At 55.6% G+C, this 21,149-nt stretch overlaps 9 protein-coding genes across 9 annotated transcripts; 4 read left to right on the top strand and 5 right to left on the bottom strand.

The window, feature by feature from the left end:
• Positions 1-353: 353 nt before the first annotated feature.
• Positions 354-1,052, top strand: N656DRAFT_801557 (uncharacterized protein; the record flags this gene model as incomplete). The annotated part of the gene is made up of 2 exons (XM_064818135.1): positions 354-441; positions 508-1,052. 2 exons carry the CDS (start codon positions 354-356, stop codon positions 1,050-1,052), a joined length of 633 nt encoding a protein of 210 aa, XP_064666445.1.
• A 3,383-nt stretch (positions 1,053-4,435) lies between these two features.
• Positions 4,436-6,736, top strand: N656DRAFT_783831 (nucleotide-sugar transporter). Its single transcript, XM_064816038.1, has 5 exons — positions 4,436-4,851; positions 4,921-4,950; positions 5,016-5,324; positions 5,412-6,125; positions 6,182-6,736. Exons 1-5 carry the CDS (start codon positions 4,774-4,776, stop codon positions 6,443-6,445), a joined length of 1,395 nt encoding a protein of 464 aa, XP_064666444.1. The 5' UTR covers positions 4,436-4,773; the 3' UTR covers positions 6,446-6,736.
• Positions 6,737-6,977: 241 nt separating this feature from the next.
• N656DRAFT_378081 (uncharacterized protein) lies at positions 6,978-8,009 on the bottom strand. The gene has a single exon (XM_064809444.1). It carries the CDS (start codon positions 7,860-7,862, stop codon positions 7,176-7,178), a length of 687 nt encoding a protein of 228 aa, XP_064666443.1. The 5' UTR covers positions 7,863-8,009; the 3' UTR covers positions 6,978-7,175.
• N656DRAFT_378092 (uncharacterized protein) lies at positions 7,934-8,858 on the bottom strand. Its single transcript, XM_064809445.1, has one exon. The coding sequence runs from the start codon at positions 8,640-8,642 to the stop codon at positions 8,157-8,159; it is 486 nt and encodes a 161-aa protein (XP_064666442.1). The 5' UTR covers positions 8,643-8,858; the 3' UTR covers positions 7,934-8,156.
• N656DRAFT_378071 (uncharacterized protein) lies at positions 8,700-11,757 on the top strand. Its single transcript, XM_064809443.1, has one exon. The coding sequence runs from the start codon at positions 9,075-9,077 to the stop codon at positions 11,733-11,735; it is 2,661 nt and encodes an 886-aa protein (XP_064666441.1). The 5' UTR covers positions 8,700-9,074; the 3' UTR covers positions 11,736-11,757.
• A 267-nt stretch (positions 11,758-12,024) lies between these two features.
• Positions 12,025-13,985, bottom strand: N656DRAFT_783829 (uncharacterized protein). The gene is made up of 2 exons (XM_064816037.1): positions 13,147-13,985; positions 12,025-13,072 (listed from the first exon to the last, which is right to left on the bottom strand). Exons 1-2 carry the CDS (start codon positions 13,583-13,585, stop codon positions 12,360-12,362), a joined length of 1,152 nt encoding a protein of 383 aa, XP_064666440.1. The 5' UTR covers positions 13,586-13,985; the 3' UTR covers positions 12,025-12,359.
• A 353-nt stretch (positions 13,986-14,338) lies between these two features.
• Positions 14,339-16,513, top strand: N656DRAFT_739248 (soluble quino protein glucose dehydrogenase). The gene is made up of 3 exons (XM_064812780.1): positions 14,339-14,988; positions 15,043-15,793; positions 15,874-16,513. The coding sequence occupies exons 1-3, from the start codon at positions 14,683-14,685 to the stop codon at positions 16,248-16,250; spliced, it is 1,434 nt and encodes a 477-aa protein (XP_064666439.1). The 5' UTR covers positions 14,339-14,682; the 3' UTR covers positions 16,251-16,513.
• On the bottom strand, positions 16,275-18,326 carry N656DRAFT_848359 (uncharacterized protein). The gene is made up of 3 exons (XM_064819298.1): positions 17,726-18,326; positions 17,267-17,659; positions 16,275-17,209 (listed from the first exon to the last, which is right to left on the bottom strand). The coding sequence occupies exons 1-3, from the start codon at positions 18,126-18,128 to the stop codon at positions 16,668-16,670; spliced, it is 1,338 nt and encodes a 445-aa protein (XP_064666438.1). The 5' UTR covers positions 18,129-18,326; the 3' UTR covers positions 16,275-16,667.
• Positions 18,327-19,383: 1,057 nt separating this feature from the next.
• On the bottom strand, positions 19,384-20,497 carry N656DRAFT_771571 (uncharacterized protein; the record flags this gene model as incomplete). Its single annotated transcript, XM_064813871.1, has 3 exons — positions 19,384-19,717; positions 19,798-20,418; positions 20,451-20,497. 3 exons carry the CDS (start codon positions 20,495-20,497, stop codon positions 19,384-19,386), a joined length of 1,002 nt encoding a protein of 333 aa, XP_064666437.1.
• Positions 20,498-21,149: the final 652 nt, after the last annotated feature.

Raw genomic sequence — 21,149 nt, 5'->3', positions numbered from 1 at the left:
TTCGAGCGGTGCTGATGTTCGAGCGGTGCTGATGTTCGAGCGGTGCTGATTTTCTGGTGCTGATTTTCGAGTTCGAGTGGTGCTGATTTTCTGGCGCTGATTTTCGCAGAGCGACGCGAGGATTTATTTCTTTTTGGCAAGTGGGGCGACGCGTTTGTTTGTTTATGTGGGCAACGCGCTGATTCGCCAGATCACTCGGCCCACCCGTCGAGGTATAAAGCTGGGCCTCCTCCCCTCCCTCTCTCCCTGTCTTTCTCTCTTCTTCGTCAGATCGATTGATTGCTGGCTACGTGTTTCAGGACTGCGACTTCACTACACAATTTTCACCGCTCAATTTTAACACTGCTCACACGATGGCTTCCATTCTGGATCTGGTCATCATGGTTTTGGCTGCCGCCATGACTGCGATGCTTTTTCCAGCGTCGTTGCTTCTTTGCTCTCGTATTTGCTATTCCTGACCGTGTCCCACGCGATGTTTGCGTGCTGCTTACATTGCAATTTAACCAGTCTATCTCGCCGTTACATATGCGTTTTGTTTGGTCTCTGTCTGGATCCGCCCCCTTCTGGACTACATCTTTACGCACTTTGCAGGCTGGATCCGTCCCCCTCCGGCTAGGAAGCCGCCAGCTAAGAAGGCCAGGTTCGCGCGACCATCGGTGCACGTAGGCCACCCGACTTGGCTGAGGACCTCCGACAATCCCAAGTTCGCCCGCCCGACAATTATCGTGGCGAACTCCACGTATGAGCAGGTCATCGTGGACATGGAGAGGCTCACCAGTCGTCATGTGAAGATAAGTGGTCCCGCTAATCTGGCTAATCAGGCTGTAGTTACCGGACAAGCCTCCCAGTGTTCTGGCAAGTGGCTCGAGCTGCGTAGGCCAGTCGCGGGACTCGGCGCGGTAGCTATGCTTGTCACAGTGGCGAGCGACCTATTCGCCCTTAGCCGGATCGGTTTTGTCGGCACGTGGCTTGGTCTCAAGCTGCGTAGCCTGATTCACCGAATCGGATATTTGGGTTTTGAACTGCTTCTCTCGGCGGTCGATGTTTGGTGAGTCTCCTCGAGGCCGCTCTTGTGTGTTTTGGCCGGGTACTGTTGTCACTGTGCCGCAGGCGACTCCACGGATCGGGCCTTGAGCTACCGTAACAGCGTCGTCAGTGATGATTCAATCAGCCTTAGCCAGATCGGTGTGTCGGCACGTGGCTTGTCATACGCGTCTGTCATCAAGCTGCGTCGCCTGATTCACCGGTTCGGATGTAGAGGGCTCGAACTTGTCCGGTCGGCGATTGATGTCTTGTTGAGTGCCGTTGAAGTCCTTTTCGTATGGATCGGCAGGGTACTGTTGTCTCAGTTCCAGGTCGATCGCACGGATCGGACCGCGCGAGCTACCACTGCACAGTCGTCGATCGGGTCTGAGTAGGCGTGGATGGCATGGCAGCGGCAGGGTATGGATGAGTAGCGGGGTTTTGTTGTGTTCTGTTCGCGTTCTGTTGTGCTTTGCTGTGTGCCTGTTTTTGTGTTTTGTTTGCATGTTTGTGTGGAGAAGCTGGCAACTGGTGGATTCGCAGCTGAGATACTGCCCATCAGTTGATCTGGCTCCAGGTTTTACTCAGTTTTCCTGGAAGCAACCACGGTCGGACGTGGTCCCGAATGGGCAGATCTGTCTCAAGTCAGGACAGCTAGTTTTCTCAATTGACTTTGTGTTTTGTGTGCGCTACTCTGCTCTTCGACTTTGCGCTGCTTGTGATGTGATTGTTGTCTTTGTAGATGGCTCTGTAATCTTGGTGCTCCGTCCTGATCTTGTAAAGCCCAGCAACTCGCGTATCTGTGGTACTTCGTGTCTCTCCCACCCAACTCGATTCCCATTTTCGGCGTCGGCAAGCTAGATGTCTTCCTGTGGTCTTGCCGAGTTCAAAGAGTCGACAGTCCATGTTGACATGGTAGCCAAGTTCGTTGTATAATACAATGTCTCTCTGGGCTTATTCCCTCTGTACCTCAAGTATTCAGACCATTGCCAAAGTGAAATTGAAGCATCTAGCTAAGGTAAGGTAGTTATGTTTCTGCACCGTGGATCCCTCAACTCCTAAGCTGCGCGTCGCATGGAGTGCATCTTTCACATACAGGATTCGAATTCGATTCGTCTGAACTCGGTTCATTTCGCTTATGTGGAGCATATCTTACAATTCCTTGCCAGCCTTCCTGATTATCAGTGTCTGCCAACCTGCCACGCCGTCTTCCTCCTAGGTATCCTGCCCTCCCGCCCCTACAATCTCTTTTGGACTGGGCGACAGTGTTGTCGTTGTCCGTCCTACAGATACACGAGCGGGTTCGTAGCCTAGTCGTGGGATCTCAACTGGATGGTTAACGGTCCAATTTGTGGAGTCGTAGGCTTCTAGGAAGAATCGAACCAGGACGCTCAGCCAGGAAGCTCAGTGATTGCCCGTGGTACGGGACTGCTCTATTGGTACCACTTGACTACTTCACCCTGCCCGGTGGGGGTTAGAAGTAGGAAGATGGACTTGACCTATACACCCGTTAGCACATCGTGGACACGAATGTCCAATACCCACAGATGCGGAGGTATATTACCACGTCGAAATTTCTGGTTGTCGGAGCATCGCAGCCAAGTTGGATGTGTAATATGAACAGAGGGTCGAGAAAACTTTAGCCTGCCGACCGCTTGGCTCCTGTTAAAATTTGCCGGACGAGGTCGAATCCGAGCAGATAAAAGAGAGATGAAGAAAAGAGCGATCCGGTAAACTGAGCAGACATGTGTAGTATTCAGTAAGCATTGCGATGGATGCAAGTATCACGTATAAGAAAGCGCGATGACCAGCGCAGGGAAGGTAAGAAGCGGCACAGCCCAAGCCATGAGCGCGAGAAGTCAAGAGCCGAAGCCATGGTGAGCGCAAGAGAAAGCAGATGCTATTGTGAATTGAAAGTCGCAGTAAAACTAGCCAAAAGTCGCGAAAGCTGATCGATCGATCTGACTAGAATCAGAAAGACGAAAAGCGAGGGAGGTGAGGATTGAAGACGAGGTGTCTAACCTCGTCTAGACTTGAAGGCGAGATATTTAAGGCCGTATAGGTGAGGAATCGAAGCAACACGGTCACAGCTACCGTACAGCCATGACCGCAGCCATGACCGTGAAGAGCAGATCGCATCCGGGCAGTTACCTTGACCCCGCGGTTTCGAGCAGGGCGAGCCAGGCGGTCCATGTCGAATACGAGTTGCTCGTATCGTGAGTTCGCCACGATAACTGTCGGCCGATCAAACTTCGGGTTGTCGGAAGTCCGCAACCACGAAGAATGAGCGACGTGGACAGATGGTCTGTGAACCTCGCTAGGAGGGACCCCGGGACGAGCATCACTGTCACAGCTGCAGCGATGACCGCAGCTATAACCGTGAACAACACGTCGAGTGGTGAATGCATGTTGTAGAACCGCAGAAGTGAATTTGCAGAAGTCGCAGTAAAAAGCCTGGAAACGCCAATCGATCGATCTGACGAGGAAGAGGGAAAGAGAGGGAGGTGAGGATTGAAGACGAGGTGTCCAGGCTTGAAGGGGAGATATTTAAGGCCGTACAGGTGAGGAATCGAACCCGGGGCCCTTCCACTTTGCGACGAGCATTGGGTGGGAACGGGAAGGTAGGTTTTACCGCTTGGCCACTTCACTGGAACCCGTGGGGGGTGATGATAGGAAGGTACTGCCTCTATTCAGAAGTATGAACAACCCGACTACTTCACTGGAACCCCTGCCGTGCCGGTAGGCTCGGAACTTCGGAAGGGGGCCTTGACTTGCGAGCCCAGTGCACTTGCTCTGGATGCGTCGGGTGACCTTTGCTAAGGAACCTTGAGGTGCTGCTTTCCATTAGATGTTGCTATCTACCGTATTACCTGCTACTGCCATTCTTTCCCGTGGGCCAGCAGCTTCCCAGACATCCGATACACCGTACGTACCTACCTAGCGGTATGGAAACCAGAATATATGAAGATGAGGTGCCCCTTGAGTTGAACCGTCTCTGGAAGCAAGACCGGCCTCAGTCCTGTCTTTCGTTCTGAGCACGATGCTCATTGCTAATGCTCTCTCAGTCCTCCATACAAACGAAGACCATCTAGAGGGAGGTGCGTCAGGGGTGTATGTATGTACCTGTAGATGTGTGCTTGCATTCAGCAAACACCAGAGAGAGCAATGAAAGTAACTATCTCAGTGAACGGAACCTCCTTTTCTGGTGAAGTTGCTTCATTTGCCTGTTGTCTACACCACCCGAAAACGTCAGGATGTTGTGCTTGCTGCCAACGGCAATCGGATGTTGGGATTTGGCTCGGCCTCGAGGCACGTGCGTCCAAGTCATCGGTACTGTACGCCGTTCTGCGCCGCTCCAGGGATCAGAAAAACTGGCCAACAATGTTCTCTGAAACTGGTAGACAAAAATATAGATTTCAAGGTCATAAAAACCACGTCGAAAACTGATCCGTGTCTCTCAATATCTTCTCCTGTGCTGTCACGAACTGAGGTGCCCAGCAGTCGGCTTGCTCCGAGTCGGCGAGTCGCTTATGCAGGAACCGGGTGCCGAAATCCGACCCGTGCACGTTTTCCAATTTCGTCGTTCTTTGACGTTGCTTTGATGCGACAGCAAGCACGCGCTTCCGAGTACCGAAATTCCCAGGTCTCGACCCGACTGTGAGGTCGCAATATCGAAATTCGAGTCATCAGCCCGCTGCCCACAGATCCAAATCCCACCCATCATCAGCAAGCTGTGTTGCCAGCGGCAGGATGGCGCTCCATAGCCCGAGACTGGCTGGCGGGCCGACTCTGCTCGGCATGCCCCTCAAACAGGCATCACTGATCACGGTACGTGCTTGCTCGAGGCCAGGGAGGAGACGCGATCAGCTTGCGAGACGCTAACACGGCCCGGCATAGTTGACATTTCAGAACTCGGCCCTCATTCTAGTATGCGCCGGTGATCTCGAACTCGATCTGCGGTCCGCAGACGTCACTAACACCCGAGCACGCAGATTATGCACTACTCTCGAATCATGACCCCTCCGGGAGACCATCGCTATTTCGCATCGACCGCCGTGTTGTTAAACGAGATTCTGAAGCTTGCCATCTCCCTCACCTTTGCCATATACGAGTCTTCGAGAAGCCTGGCGCCCCAGACGCCGGTCACGGTACTGTTGGAGCAGATCTACAACTCTGTGTTCTCGGGGGACAGCTGGAAATTGGCAATCCCGGCGGTTCTATACACATTGGAAAACACGCTGCAGTACGTGGCGCTGAGCAATCTGGACGCAGTACATTTCCAGCTTCTTTACCAGTTGAAGGTACTGTACAGCTCCTTCGTTGATCTCCGCAGTGGCGGTTCTTCGCAGGTTGTGGTTGTTAGGTCCCCGCTGACTTTGGCGTTGTAGATCATTACCACCGCGTTCTTCATGGTTGTTCTGCTTGGTCGCACGCTCGGGATCAGGCGCTGGACGTCTCTCGTTGGGCTCACCATCGGCGTCTGGATCGTCTCTCTCCCCCTGTCCGGCGACAAGAGACTGTCACTGGATATCCATGACTTTTCCGACCACTTCTTCCCGCGGTCCGTACACGAGCTGGGCCAGATCGCTGGTGGCATGGCAGAGGCGGCTCGCGAGTTGACGAAGCGAGCCGTCAGCGGCCTCGCTGGGGAGCTGACGAAGCGGTCAGCGACATATCAGGGCATTGTGGAGGATCAAGACACGGCACCAAAAATGAACTACTCGATTGGCCTTGCCGCTGTCCTGGTCGCGGCAGTCCTCTCTGGGCTGACAGGGGTTTACTTTGAGAAGCTGCTCAAGGACTCAACGTCCTCCGCTTCGGTCTGGATAAGGAACATCCAGCTCTCCTTCTATTCGCTGTTTCCGGCGCTCATCATTGGCGTTATTGCCACTGATGGAAAGGAAATTGCAAAGCACGGTTTCTTCGACGGATACAACAGCATAGTGTGGACAGCCATTGTCTTCCAAGCCATTGGCGGGGTTCTCAGCTCCCTGTGCATCAACTACGCTGACAACATCGCCAAGAACTTTGCGACAAGCATCAGTATCATCATCAGCTTTGTGTTCAGCGTGTTCTTTTTCCAATTGAAGGTTACAGCCTCGGTGCGTGTCCATCATCCTAGCAGGACCCCCATCCCACCTACTTACCTCTGTCATAGTTCGTCCTTGGCACCGTTCTCATTCTCGGTTCGACATACTTGTACAGCCTACCGGAACGGAGGCGTGCTCGGCCTCCACCGATCCACATTGCTAGCTACGAGAAGACCACGATTGAAGGAACCCCGCGGTACGTTGACCAGAATAAGCTGAGCGTCAACCCCCTGGATTCCGCTCGCGCGGGGCTCTCCTCTTCCAGGCCAGCTTCTCCGCTCCTATTCCACGGCCGGGCGCCATCCACGAGAGGGAAAAAGGCGGAAGACTGAGATTTCTGCTTCGTTGCGGATTACGATGTGTAATGAGAACTGCATTATGGCGGGGAAGATGGGCATGGGTTAAGGGCATGGCGACGGGGAGAAGTTTAGCGGCGAACTCATACATGGCGGTTTGGAGCATAGCAGCCCCCGGTTCCGGGGTTGGCAAGGAAGGGCTGAAAGGGAGACGGCTGCGCAAGCACATCTGGTTGGTTTGGGATAGATGGCCGAGCAGGCACCATAGCCCTTACATCTTGTACATACATACATATACGCTTACGAAGTATTCATGACGATCATTGCTACTACCATCCTCAACGGACGTCCCCCCGACCCTTTAGCTACTACCGGAGATATCTTGGCCATGATATGTAAGGGGCTGGGATCCTCGGCACTCTCCGGGGACCGGTCCGTGCGGCCAAAGGGAGGGATGGATCAAGGGGTCAAATTGTGGCGTTCAAGGTTCTGCTCGTTGGGGAGCCTGAGCGGTCGGTAGACGGTCCTAAGCAAGGGAGTTCAACATTCATGTAGGGTAACTAACGTTACTCGACCTCGGCGCCGAAAGGTCAATGCATAACCAGGCCCGAGGCCAGAGAGGAGCCAACGCTGTTTGTTCGGTCTGCCCAATAGTTGGGCCAACACGGCGGTGTGTTGTATATCTAGAAAACGGCTAGGTGACGCCTCAAAGTTGCCGGACGCCGAGCTGGTTTTGTCTTTCCGCCCTCTCGAACCGTGCCACAGTCTAGCAGCTCGACCAGTACCTTCGTATGTCAAATCGGCGTAACCGTGGGCACGGGACCCTTTGCCAAGTCCGGCATTTCTGGATCGCCCAGATGTAAGAAATTGAGCAGTGGATTAGCCTCCAGCTTGGGGATTCGGCGAGGGCTGCTCCGGACGATGCCGCGAGCCACCAGGTTGTATCGCAGATCATTCGGCAATTTTTCGTTTTTAGTGCAGTGCGGTAACGCTGATCTCCAGCAATTGTGTTGATGGTTGCGAAATGCGGATGGCCAGACGTGTGCACAGTGTGCAGGCAACGAGCGAGGGATGTCGGCTTGAGATCGCTGTGGGAGATACGGCGGCGCAAATCATCGGGATGACGCCGAGACCCGCCGAAGCGGGAGATGTATGTAAAAATTTCGGGTCCATCACTCCGGGAAAATGTCAAGAATTTCTGTTCTGGCAATACACGTACATACAGTAACGTTACAGGCATTTTGGAGCATCTGCCGCGTCTCCCTTGAGGCCCTTGGCAGGCAGGCCTGAGAATGGAAGGAACAACGATCACTTTTGGCCCTGACTTTGACGTTAGGCCGCATGTTTCAGCGATGCAACAGCCAGAATTTACGCCAGCTACCTGAGAAGCTGAACCAATTTGCCCGGGTCGCCGATCTACCAAAGGACTTCGTTCACGGTTCACCTGACTCATGGTAGGGAATCTTTGGGTGTGGTTTCATCCCGTTTCCATCCCCTCCCCTGCTTGGGCCGCTGTGGTGATCGCTCATTCATCTCAATTGTCAACCAGGGTCAAGAGATTGTTGGCGATCATCCAGATGAGATTGCTTCTCTCCGCAAAATGCCACATGCTGGGACGACCAGGGATATTCTCGTCAATTTCCTCGTGTCCGTTCCCGTTGGCAAAAAAGGCCCATTTTCTGAATCATGACGAAAAACCCCCGAGCGGCCCTTTTAGGACCTCTTTCTTTTTCCACGGGATGTACAACTAGGGGGAAAAAGGAAAAGAAGAAGAATAAGAAGCAGAAAAGCAGCAGAATGGAAAAATAAGAATCGGGAAAACTAGGTGAGTTGCATCGGGCTGAGCCTCGTGGTCTTTGTCGTGCAGTGCTTTTCCTCCATCATACCACCTTGGCCCCAATATGGCTCGCAGGGACTCAGCAAGGGGGTTGCATCCCATGCAGGAAATCGACAGGGATGGGAATGCCAACGCCATTTCTGCATCCATGCTCCAGGAAGGGAGAGGATGGCCCGTGTGCCAATTGCGCTCTGTCGCATTGCTACGGGCGATCCTTCTTAAGCACACTGCAGCCGAGGGTTTGTTTCTGGTTCCGCGATGTCGAACTCGCATCCATTGACATCCCAATTGTTCCCCTCCCGTTTGAGACCTCGTTTGCGCTGTTGTCGTCGACCCGGCAGATCCCTCTGAGCAAGGTCGCTGTCGGTTGTCAAATTGCCCGATCGTGAGAAGCATAGGGCGGTGGGGCAATTGGGAACCATCAGGGATCTTACTGATTGTCTATGCAGGGGCTTTCCCGGCCTGCACATGCCGCGGCTTGGACAGAAGTGCGTTTGTCTGAACTTCTCCGCTGGCTCCAGCTGAACATAAAGACGCGCGATCCCGCCTCTCGTGTCTGCGCGCTGCCGGGCGGTCCCTTGCTCGGGGAAATGACCATACGGCCGGGTGCTGGCGGAACTCGGATGTGGCCTGTTTGAGGCGCAGACGGAAATCCTTTTCACCTGTTCGATGCTCGGTTGTTAAGAACGAGATCTTTCTCACCATCACCTTCTCGACAACGCCCGCCGTCCCCATGACCCGCCGGCGTTGACTCGAATACCCGGCAAACACTGAATTTCGACCGCGAGACGCGACCCGGGAGTTGGAATCCGCCAAGGTCGGCTCGCCATGGGCCATTCGTCGAAATTCGTGTTTCCCCTGCCGGGCCGGAAGCAGAAGCCAGCGTCGACAGCTCCCTTGCCGATATCAGGGCCGCTGCTGACCAAGGCGCAGAAGGTCCTTGGAGCCAGCGAGATTCAGATCGACTCGGTTGGCCCCCCTACCGACTCTCGCTGGGCGTGGGAGGCTCAATCCAACTCCGGTATCAGCGTCTCGGTCTCTGAGACAACAGCAGGCCGTACAAATGAGGGCGTCGGCCCGAGCTCTGCGCATGACGGATGGGTTGGCTCCAAGATGCAGCGGGAGAGGCAGTGGGAGGCTGATTCGGACGTTATACCACCTGCTCTTAACAGGCAACCGGATATTGCTGCATCCATGGTCTACGATGTTGCCACAGATGCTTCGAGCCTCCGTCGGCGCCAGTCCAGCTCGACTATCACGTCATACTACGACAAGTCGAAACTCCCCCTCTCAATATCACAGCAGACTTCCAACTCAGCCATGGCAAAGGGACTCCCCTCCAAAGCCTACGCATTACTCGACCCTGATGGCGAGTTAGCACCCGAACCCAGGGGCATGAAGAAAAAGAAGCCCTCTCGGCTCGATCTGTCTTCGTTGCTGCAAAAGCACAGATCCCCAATGTTCCTCAGCCCTGAGCCGCCTAGAGAACACCTTCTCGGATCCGACATGTTGACGAAATCACCCTCCATTATGTCTGTTTCATCGGCCCAGAGTCCGCCACCAATCCTGCAGCGTGTGGATCGGAAAATCAGGAAGAAAAAGACACGCGAATCACTTGTTGAGCACCCGGTGCGACCTTCCTCGCCTCATGGCGTCGCCGGCAGGTCCGAGAACGGCCAGCGGAAGCAGCCCACCAAGGCAGACGTTGACTTGCACAATCTCTACGACCATTATGAGCAGAGAACGTTCGCCGATGCCATAAACCGGGAGCTGCACGAAAACGACGACTACCGTCTCGAGCGGCCGGCTCTGGACCAGCAGCTTCCAGGTTACCCTACACCGCCCGCCAGTCATTCCGGGAAGACCTACCTGTCCCCTTTCCCCACCAACGGGGCTCGAGTGGGACACTCAGCTAAACAGTCATTGACACCGGGAAAACTCACCGAGGCAACATTGAAGGGGGCCGCATGTGCATCCAGTCCAGCCTCTTTGCCTGCTGACTGTGCCAGCGTCTCGAGTAGACATACTAGGACGTCAAAGGCGTCGAAGCGGACGGACCGCAGCCTCACCGATATTGACTTGCTTCAGAATAGCGTGCTGGCTCTATCGTCTGACTCGGAAGATGACTGCGAGCTCTCCTCCAAAGGCTCGCTTGTGGTCCCCCAGCTCAGCGACGAGCAAGCCAGCCCTACCAGCTCCCATGTTACATCACAGCGTGCGGAACGGCAAGACGGCAACAGGAGCAAGCCGGTAAAGCGTGCCAGCTTTGCAGAGAGTCCCCAGTTCTTTCCTGCCGAAGATGCAGGAACAAAACCACCCAAGATCAGCGCACGGTCAAGCTCGTTGAACTCCAAATCATCCTCGAAGCAGGTCCAAACTTTGACTCAGACGGCATCACTGTTGTCAGTTGGGAGTTCGTCGACTGAGCGCTCAACCTCGCGTGTTTCTTCACAGAGCTTGAGCCCCCAGACAGGCGTTGCAGCGAAGAAGGGATCGGGACCCAAACGAGGTGACAAGTCAACCAGGGCGACGGCAGTCGAGGCCGAGTTAAACTTCCCAGTACCACCACTGCACCGTTCTCAGCAACCGTTGTCGCGCGGGCCGGAGCAGTCACCGCCTGTTACGCCCAGCAGCTTGGATCTGTACCTGCAAAGTCATCGGTCCGCCGTGGGGCACGAGGTTGGATCAATCCACAGCGGCGCAAGCATAGGAAGTGCGATATTGGCAGGCCGACGTGGGAGCACTGCCAGCAGCATCAACGATGGCAGCAGTGGGCGGTTTATGGCGGTAACACGGCAGGAAGAAATGCTGCTTGCTGCTCTCCGGATGAAGCGCGCTAGGATGCGCGAGGACATCATTGCCGAATTCGAGGAGGAGATAGAGAGGGAGGAGCACCAACTCAGTCGCGAAATGACGAATGACAGCATTTCTACAAACGGCGGCATGTCGCGGCAATCTTCCAGGAGCACGATGCGGCTAGAGACTGGGGCTCTGAGTGCTCGTCCGCGTCAGAAGGGGACGAGGGAAACTAGCAATAAGGGGCACGAGGCCCTGGCAGCAGGCAAGACCGAGATTGGTTCGGGCCTCGACCATTTCCTCCGTTACGGTGACAGCGTGGACCTCGAAGCGGGTCCAAACAAGGGCGGCATACCCGACGTAGCCCATGTCCCAAATTTGACGGGAGCGAGACAAAGAGCATCCCTGACAGCGACGACGAGGTCGCACAGCAAGTCTCGACGAGGCGACCGGAACATCCCTCGACGCGGGTCCGGAGATGGCAGTCCTAAGGGGCAAAAGGGCCATCCTCACCAAATCTTGGAGGATCCGGCCGAAGACGACGAAGCAGGGGTCCCGCGGCCGGACTCACCCATCTCTCCGATGGACTTTCCGGCACCGGCGTCGATCACAAACAAGAAGCAAGTGAGGCTGAGCGCCGTGGGCTACTACAAGCCCAACATTGAGGCGGGTTGGTGGGGTGATTCTGGCTAAGGGAACCACACAAGTTGGAGAGGATAGCAGACGACACACAGTTTCACACTTCTTTTCCTTGAACTACACAAAAGCGCGGCGGACCGAACGCATAATGGGAGGCAGCAAGTCTTGGGCGCAACACACGCAGCGAATCGCATTTCCTTATTGGTGGCTGGGGGGTGTAATACGGCGGGCGGCAGTAAATTTCGGATGGAAAGCAGGCACGGGGTGGTCGACGATCTGATGACGGGATGGGGTCAGCTCTTGCACTTGCACTCTCTTCTCCCCGCCCGGTCGCAGGTCGACACGGGAGTAATTGTGGCTCAACGACCAGAAGCCTGTATCCTTGTAATCGGGCGACCCCGATGATGAAACTTCCTAGTAGCATGCAGATACCAATACATCTCTAATCACTCTGGCTGGCGGCGGCTGACTGAGAAGTGACGGGTTGCTGAGGGGTACAGCGGGCAGTAACGTCCTATTCTAGTTCGCAAGTTGCCATCCTCAGCATTCCGCAACCAAGCAAGAACTAATTTAGATATGACCAAGTCTCGTCGCACAGAACAAGACGCCCGTACGGAGGAGTTCACAGGGGGATCGAAAGCACCATGGACTCGGCCTCATCCCTTCCACACCACTGCATCACCCCATCCTCCCCTGTCTCAGACTCTCCTGCCTTGCAAGCTCCTCCCGGAACACATTCCTCCCCCTTCCCTCGCCGCCCGCCGCACTCCTCGCCGTATAGGTAGGCGACCAGCTGTCTCGGTCCGTGAGTTCCACCCCACCAACATCCGTCTCGGATTTATTATCCCCCGGCAACGCCGCCCCGGTTCCCATCCGCTCGGCCCGGCTCTGCCGCACACCATACCCCGCTCCACCACCGCCTCCAATACCACCGCCAACGGTTGGTCGCCGTTTGCGAAGGGTGCTGAGCAGCGGGATTGTGCCGTGCCGTCGATATGAGAGGAAACAGAGCCCGCTGAAGAGGAGGAGGATGGTGATGACGACTACGGGGACGGCGATGGCTACTATTGTGTTGGTTGGTGTCCCGCCTGATCCGGACGGGCCCATGCCGGTTGGTGAGGAGGAGGGGGTTAGGTAAACGGTGGGTCCACCGTATGTTCGGATGTCGTTGCCCTCGGGTGTGGACGTGTCGTTTTGCACGAGGGTGAAGGTCAGGTTGAGCTGTTCTGCGGTGCGGGAAGAGAGGAAGTCGGATGGGATGGACCAGGCGTAGAAACCCTGGCTTGCGGGGAACGGGCCGGCGATGGTCAGGCCTACGGAGGATGGGGGGAAGGTGGCTTGGAGAGCGAGCGGTGTGGAGGCGGGGGAGAAGTAAGAGGGTGACCAGGTTACTGCCGTTGGGAACATGCTTGGTTAGTGACAGTACCGGAACCCGGCGAGTGGTGATGTTGAGGTATGGGCTTACTGTAGTACGTCCGTCCCGGGTACAACACACTCCCACTTTTCGGCAGACAGAACGGCTCGTCAGGCCCGACGTTGTTGGCGTTGCCGCACGCAAGGAACACGCCATCGGCCGCGCTGCCTGTTGCTGAGGCTACTGGGGCCAGGCCGGTGTAGGTGGATGCTGGGCGGCCGGGTGGGGAGAGGGTGTAGGTTGCGGTGGATAGCAGGCTGGCGGGGGCTTCCTGGACGGTTGTGCGCTGCCCTTCGGTTGTGAAGACGACTGGCGTCACGGTTGAGGCTCCGCCGGAGGGGTCAACGGTTACCCATGGCACGGCCGCCGCGGGGACGGTGGTGCCCGCTTGCGGCAGGGCGAGGGCGTAGTGGAAGTGGAATTGGAATTGGAGTTGGAAGAGGGCGGTCGCTGCTGCGGCGAGCTGCCGGAGGGTTTTGGTTGTTCCCATTATGCTGTCGTTGGTTTCGTGCTGGACCGCAGACTGGAGGTGTCGTCAGAGAGGATGACGGCTGGCTGGGAGCAGCTTGTACTTGACACGGCGGTCTTTTGGTCGCCGGCTAATGCCACCGGTTGCATAACACCACAACTGAGGCGGGTGATCAGCCCTGATGCGGAAAGGAAGATCGGTGATTTCCCGGTATCACCGGGCCAGGACGACAACAGTACGGGTAGGTATGGGTTTTGTGTCAATCCAGAGCGGGTCACAACGGAACTATTCTGCCCGGCACCGTCACACTACCGGGCTAACAAGGCTATTTGACAGACGGCCGTCACCGACCTTTCCTGGAGACCGATGGTACTGTCCATGGATGTGTCCCTTTGTGGTCAGCATCTACAAAGCCGATGGCTGGGCCAAGAACTGCCCCTCCTTTCTCGTCCTTTCGGACCCCCACCCTCGCCCTGCCGTTCTGGGCTCACAATAGACAGCGTCCCAAGCTTTCCGCTTTTGCAGTCCATGGATGTCAGGCTTGGGTGGGATTCGGCATACAGTGGGTGGGCGGGGCTTGCAGCTGTCCTCCCTCCATTGGTAACCCAGCGCAACCCCCCTTAACTAAAATGTCATGATGCCTGCAGGGTTGATTGGTCGGTGGCCAAGCCTGCTGTGAGCTGATTTTGCGGGGAAGCGGCAGGGTTGCGTTCAACGTTGACCTGGTGCAGCATGCGGACCAGCTTTTGACATGCCTTTACGGAACTTATTGACACGATGGTGGGAGGATGGGGATGGTGGATGGCGAGTTCGCCCAGCGTCTGCGCGAACCAAGAATGACATGCTGCGAGATGCTTCCCTCTGCGGTCTCGGGTCCCAGGACACTGCGGGAACTTTATCTGAGCTGACTTAGGGTATCCTCCGACCCTAACACGACAGGACAGCGTACACTTGCTCGTTACCAGTCTCTCGGGTTCACCAAGCAGCTCAATATTAAGCCGCTGGCCCACACCCCTGAACACTACCCGTGGTCAAGTCACACCAGGTTGCGCAGCTCTTGATCTTCTTGCGAGAACAAACATATTCCAGCTGCGTATCATATCCGCCAGCGTATCGCCATGCGGAGCTGCGTGGCCAACTCTGCTCTCGCGGCCGGCTTGTACTATGCCGCTGCTGCCGCCGCCCAGGGCACGGCATGCTCACAGGTCATTGTTCCATCCTACTCGGCCCCTGTTGTGGCCAGCGGATGGCAGGCGCAGCTTGTTGCAGGCGGCTTGACAAAGCCGCGGAGCATGCAGTTTGACAGCACCGGCGCTCTGTTGGTCGTCGAGAGCGGAAAGGGTATTTCCCGGCACAGGTTCACCGACAACGGCGGCACCTGTCTGGCGTCTAACCACTCACACATGATTGTTGAACTGCCAGAGGTAAGCCGTGTCTGGAAAAGGGAAGTAATTGTACAGATTTGCTGACTTGTCTAGCTTAACCACGGCCTTGCCCTATCCAAAGACGGCAGAACCCTCTACGCCTCCTCCGCCGAGGCCGTGTACGCATGGACCTACGACGCGCGAGGCGGCAGTGTCAGCGGGGAACGCCGGACGCTGGTCGCCAACATGAGCAACAACGACTTGATCACGCGCACGCTGCTCGTCTCGCAGAAGCAGGACGGCGTGCTCCTGGTGTCTCGCGGCAGCGCCGAGACAGACATGGCGCAGACGACGGTTATGTCCAACGGCCTCTCGCAGATCCGTGCTTTCAACCTGTCCAACCTGACGGACGGTAGCAGCGTGTATAACTTCAATGCGGACGGCCGGGTGCTCGGCTGGGGCCTGCGCAACAGCGTGGGCGTGGCAGAGCACCCCGTCTCGGGCGGGGTTTATGCCGTCGAGAATAGTGTTGATGGGGTGACGCGCAACGGGCAGGACGTGCATGAGAATAATCCGGGGGAGGAGCTCAATTTTTTGGGGGTTTTGGGTGAGGACCAGCAGGGAGGGCCGCCGAATTTTGGATATCCGCACTGCTTTGCGGTGTGGGAGGCGCGTGAGATACCGGCCAACGACGGGCTGTCCGTGGGCAAGCAGTTTGCCATCCAGGAAGACAACGCGCTCACGGATGAGGTCTGCGCGAGCAACTTTACTGCGCCGAGGTTAACCTTCCCTGCGCACTACGCGCCGATTGATATCAAGTTTACCCCTGACGGCGCGACGGCGTATGTTTCGTTTCGCGGGAGCTGTGAGTCTTCTCCCCCTCTCCTTGACCATCCTCCCTATCGGGTAAGCAATTTATCGCTGACACATGATGCCCCTGCAAAGTCGACCGGTCCTCTCCCGTGGGGTACCGCATCGCATCCATCTCCTTCAACCCCTCGACGGGCGAGCCCGTGGCGGCCGCCGACAGCACGGATGCCCTGGCCGACGTCCTGACCAACCCGGACCTCGGCAACTGCCCGGACGGATGCTTCCGCCCTGCGGGGCTGGCTCTGGATGGGGATGGTAGGTTGTGGATGACATCCGACTCGACGGGGGAGATTTATGTCCTCCAGCGGACGGGTGATGGGGCTGGGAGGTTTGTTACACCGGGTGGTGGGAGTACTAGCGGTGCGGTTGCGAGAACGGTGGGGAGGTGGGAGAAGGAGATGGTGGCTTGGAGTCTGGTGGTTGGGATTGCGGCGTTGTTGGCTTGGTGCTAGGTGGGATTGGAAGGATGATGGATTGCATTTGGGGAGGCAGCGGTCTGTTCGCTCCATATAGTTACAGTATTCGCTTTGTTGCTCTCAGCTGTCCTGCTTTGGGTTTTCTTGTTTCTGTCTTGACCCGGCTCTGGCTACCTAGTCACAACGAAGAGAGCTGCGACCAGGGGCAAGAGAAGGGAATCGAGCCCAGGCGCCGCTCTCCGTACAATTCTTGATATGACTGTGACGCCCAGAAAATAGCCCAGTTGAAAACCAGTGTCTCATAAGCGTGATCCAAGATTCTAGACAAAATGCTTACATGCACGATGCCTCCTAGTCTCAGGGTTAATTCACTGCTTGTTAGAATGCAATGCAAATGACCCAACTCTCACCAAGACTCTGATGATGACCGCCACCCCGACCCTGACCGTACCCTCACTCACCTGCCGGTCTCCCCGCCGATCGTAAATCTCCCGTCCGACTCAACCTCTGCAGAATGACCTTGTTCATGGCCATCATGCGCGTCATCAGATCCTCCTGCCACTCCATTAGATGCCTCTGTTGCGTGAGTAGCTTCGCAATGGGCATGCTGTTGTAGCGTGACCCCCAGGCGCGGACCCTGTCGTCGAGGGTGATTGATGCTCCTGTTGTTGTCGCAGGTAATGAATGGTTATGATCAGGATCTGGGGTTGTCGCCGCGGAGTTGGAAGCTTTTTGAAGTGCTGAGACGTAGGCTGGGTGGAGAGGTGGCGCGGCAGGTGTTGTTGTTGTTGGTGTTGGTGGTGGTGGTGGTGGTAGGCCCGGTAGGGGTGCTGGGGGAGGTGAGTGCGCTGCGTGGGCTTGGTGTACTCCGGAGGTGGAGGACAGGGCGGTAGGCCTAGGGGTAACCGGGTCATGGTCCGTGGCATGGGACTGGGACTGTGACAATGACGAGTCGGCGGCGGTTCCTGTGACGGTTCCTTTAGGGGTTGCGGTTACTAGAGTCTGTTAGTTCGATGAAGCCGCAATCTTATATCTACACAATAGGTTCTTACCCTTGACCCATTTATACTCCCTCGGCGGCCTCGGCTTGAACTTGAAGCCCTTCTTGTGGCTGCACTGGGACCCCTGGCGGTTGTACCAACAATTCGCGCAGGCGCCGTTCGTCAGGCTGACGATGATCTCGTCGCGCGGCACGACACAGCCCTTGTACACGCTGTTTTTATTGACGCACCGTGTGCAGGCCTTGTTGTCTGGCAGCAGCTCGCCCGTGGCCTGCATCATGAAGGACGGCTGGTTCTGGAGCTTGTTCATGTTGAAGCGGTGCAGCTTGGTGATGACGGGGATCCGTTTCAAGGGGAGCGAGGCCAGGTGCCGCCAGACTTTGCTCCTGCGCTCGCCGACCCATTTGAACTGCGGGAACATTTCGTAGAAGAGGTGGAGGGGGGCTGATATTGATGATTAGGTCCAGGCCTTTTCATCAAGAAAAAGGATGTAAGAGACGGTTGACTCACTCCCTGGTTTGTTAAGGACGCCCTCAGTATGAGGCGTGGCTGGCCCTTCAGAGACAGGCATGTCCTCCTCGTCGTCCTCGGATTCCGAGGCAGAAGAGTCGGACGTGTCCGACGTTTTGGGCGCCTTGTTTGGATGATGGCCGTTGACTGCTGGTGACTCAGCTTTGCGTTTGGTTCCATTGCTCGCGTTGGCTCCCGACACATGGTGAGATACAGAGTTCGGTGTAATGCCAGAAGTAGAGGGCCCAAGTGTTTCGGGCTCAATCGCGAAGCGCGGTTCGCTGTCAATTGAGCCGTATTGTGAAGGGTTGTTGGGAATACTGTGCGTAGATTCGTCATCGGACGAGTACTCAGACTCGGACTCCAGAACATCGCTTGGGGAGTTCGTGACCAGAGGTGGCATCTTGGGCAGCAGAATGATGGCGACTCGGGCCGGTGAGTGTGTTGATGAAGGCCGCGTCGCTCCTTCCTGAGTCGTGACTACGAGCGAGTTATGCCCTTGTAATTTGCCTGATCATATAACAATAGCCAAAGTGTTAAGATCGATGTGATATTCGTCGAGGTTGAATAAAGATGGTTTGAGGTTTATTCGCGTTGAAATGTCTGCGGTGAGTGAAGCACAATGTGGTCGCGAATCGAAATGCATAAAATCTTGATGGGCCCATATGCAAGGGTTAGGGTATTAGCCTCGAAGCCAAGTCTGGGCTGAGGTCTGGGGCATCAATCGCAGTTTCCCTTCGATGATGAAAGCCAGAGAGCAGGTGGATGATGTGACTGAGCGAGTCATCAGAGTATTTGGGACTCATTAGGTTTTTTTGAGAGGACCGGTTTGGTAGTGAACTCTCGAACCGTTCCACCAAACCAACCTGAACCGACCCTAGCCCTTACCAGCCCTGGCCCTTACACTGTCCCCAACCCCGGAATGCTGAATGTTTTGTGTTCAAGCCGTGGGTAGGATGGAGCCCTGGATAAATCTACTGTGGTATACCTTGTTTAACCTATGCTCCTAGAGAATGGACTTGAAATCATTCAGAAAGCATCTGGCAGCTCCCCCGGTTTTCAAATCATCATGACTGTCAAGTGAGATCAGGAGATGTAAAGAAAGAGAAGTACAGCAAGAAAGCAAAAAGTTGGATAAAAAGGTGATTGATCGAGGAATCGAACCCCAAAAAGAGAGGCAGGCGTGCGAGCCTAGACAACAGTCTGGGACAGTACCACTCGTCGACCAGAGGCCGTCCAGGGGATTTTCTCTGCGCCTACGCTGGAACCGCTACGCCAAATCGCCATTGAAATGGTTCAATGACGTACCGGCTCCTGTTGCCGACCTGAAACCAAAAACTTCCCTATATAACCCCGCCCACAGACACCATACAGTCATCACCTATCTGGCCATATTTGAACTACAACCTAGCTCCATTTGTCCCATGACGGTTTAGTCTCGTACCGGCGGCCGAAGTGATCCTGCCGGGCCTGCCCTAAGTTTTCAATATCATGATCCTACAATTCTACGCTTGCCCATCTACTCGCTTCGCCAGTTGCAGTCTTCAGCCTCCCTAGACGGCACGCTCTTTTGAATGTAAACCAAGCAGAATTCAACAGTTCAAATATCCACAATACTCGCTCTGACGCTGTGCATTCCATCCTGCCATCATCAACACTCAGCCACCCGAAACATTCCCTAGTACGCCCGCAATGGCATCTTCAAGATGCTCAACCTGAGGGCCTTCTTCCTCTTTATCGCGGTCCTCGACATGCTGCACTGCCACACCCCCATCCTCGTCGTCTTCACTTTCCCCTTTTAAATACTCAACAGCTTCCTGGAACGTCAGGGGTTCTTCAAGCGGCGCCCAGCTGGCCCTGTTGCGAGGGTCTTTTCGGAAAAACATCTCAAAAAATGGAATCGCAACTCCAAATTTCAGAGTCGACCAGAGAGGTGCCAGCTTGTAGTTTCTCCTCAGAAAGTCCCATGTGTTAGGGTGCGGTGATCTTGGGCTGGATTTCGACAGTCCGGAGTCAGCCCACATAATGTCTCTTGACTCGCGCTTTGGCTGGTCAGCGGCGGCCCAACATACCTGTCATCCCAGAAAGTAAACCGGTTCGTCAAAATAATGGCCGGTTTCTCGGGAAAGTCGGCCACGACATCCATCACGGGCATGTCTGATTGCACATCCACCACGACGGACCGTCTGTCGATGGCCATGATGGCCTCACGATCAGTTACCGTGTCAATACCCCAATACATCAGCACGCGTCTCTCGCGAGGCGAGTAGGACGGGCCATGAACCATGACTCGGACGGCCGCGTGGGACTCGTTGAGGATGGCATCCCGTATTGTGAGGAGCGCGCTGCATTGCGCAAGGGCCCCCATCTCCTTGATAAGCCTGGAATAAAATCCAAAGGCGATGATCTTGTCTATTGCCGGCTTGGGGTGGACTCGTTCCAGCGTTTTGATGAGTATGTTGCAGGCTGGGCTGGCGTCCCATGCCGCCTTCTCCGAGGCGAACTCGACTGCCAAGTCATGATGCATGTGAAGGGAGTCCTCGACTGGCTGCGGGGGTTGTGGCTTGATCCACAGAGGGTAGAGAGGCCGAATTCCGATTCGCAACTTTGCGTCGTAGTCGCTCAGAGCCATCTCGCTGATGGAGCGGATGTAAATGGTAGCCGGACTGCGCGCAGCGGTTAACCGGGCTTGACTATGAGTATGAAGGTGGGAAGGGGAGCGTACCGATCCCACTTCGCGGGTACAGCAATCTTGGATGCCACACCGTTCATATTCCTGATCGTAACGCTCTTTGGCTGCGTCGAGAGCTGGTCCTAGAGCTCTTGCATTGCTTCTCTGCTGTAGACGGGTTGGCCTTTGGGATAGTACTCGTTAGATAACATCTCCACCTCGGCCTCTATGTTCTGGCTCGTGTAATTGACCAACGCTCTTTTCTTGAGTAATGCTGCGCCCTCGTCTAACGGAAAGCTGAATTTCGAATCGGAGTGGTCTGCTCGGTGGGAAGGAGGTTGCCAAGCTGGTTTTTGGAAAGGTTTTCTGGGTGGCCTGGATCGGGCTTTTCGTCGCCTCGCTGATGAAGGCATACTGATGATGATGTTGGACTTATGGATACGTCTTGTTACGGATTGTCGACTTCGTGACCCAAGGTACACTGAAAGTTCTCGACTTCGTCCCATGGCTTTTGGTCATGGCGGTCAACACTTCGCAGCGTGTCGCCTTGCCATGGATTCGGGTTCTCGATCCGTGCTAATCGGGTACAGGGCTCGCCTCAAGCTTATGGGCCTCAACCGATTGCGGCTTGGAATTGGCGCTCATAAGAGAGACCGGGCAGTTTGGCACACTGCAGGGCACTGCAGGGCACGAGGTAATTGGGATCCCGCCAAGATTGGGAATTTGTGGCAGGTGGCAGCCAACTTGTCAGAC

This window comes from Canariomyces notabilis, assembly GCF_033297395.1.
Source record: "Canariomyces notabilis strain CBS 508.74 unplaced genomic scaffold N656scaffold_29, whole genome shotgun sequence".
In the NCBI taxonomy this organism is placed as follows: Eukaryota; Fungi; Ascomycota; class Sordariomycetes; order Sordariales; family Chaetomiaceae; genus Canariomyces; species Canariomyces notabilis.
This window is presented reverse-complemented; position numbering and strand designations above follow the sequence as displayed.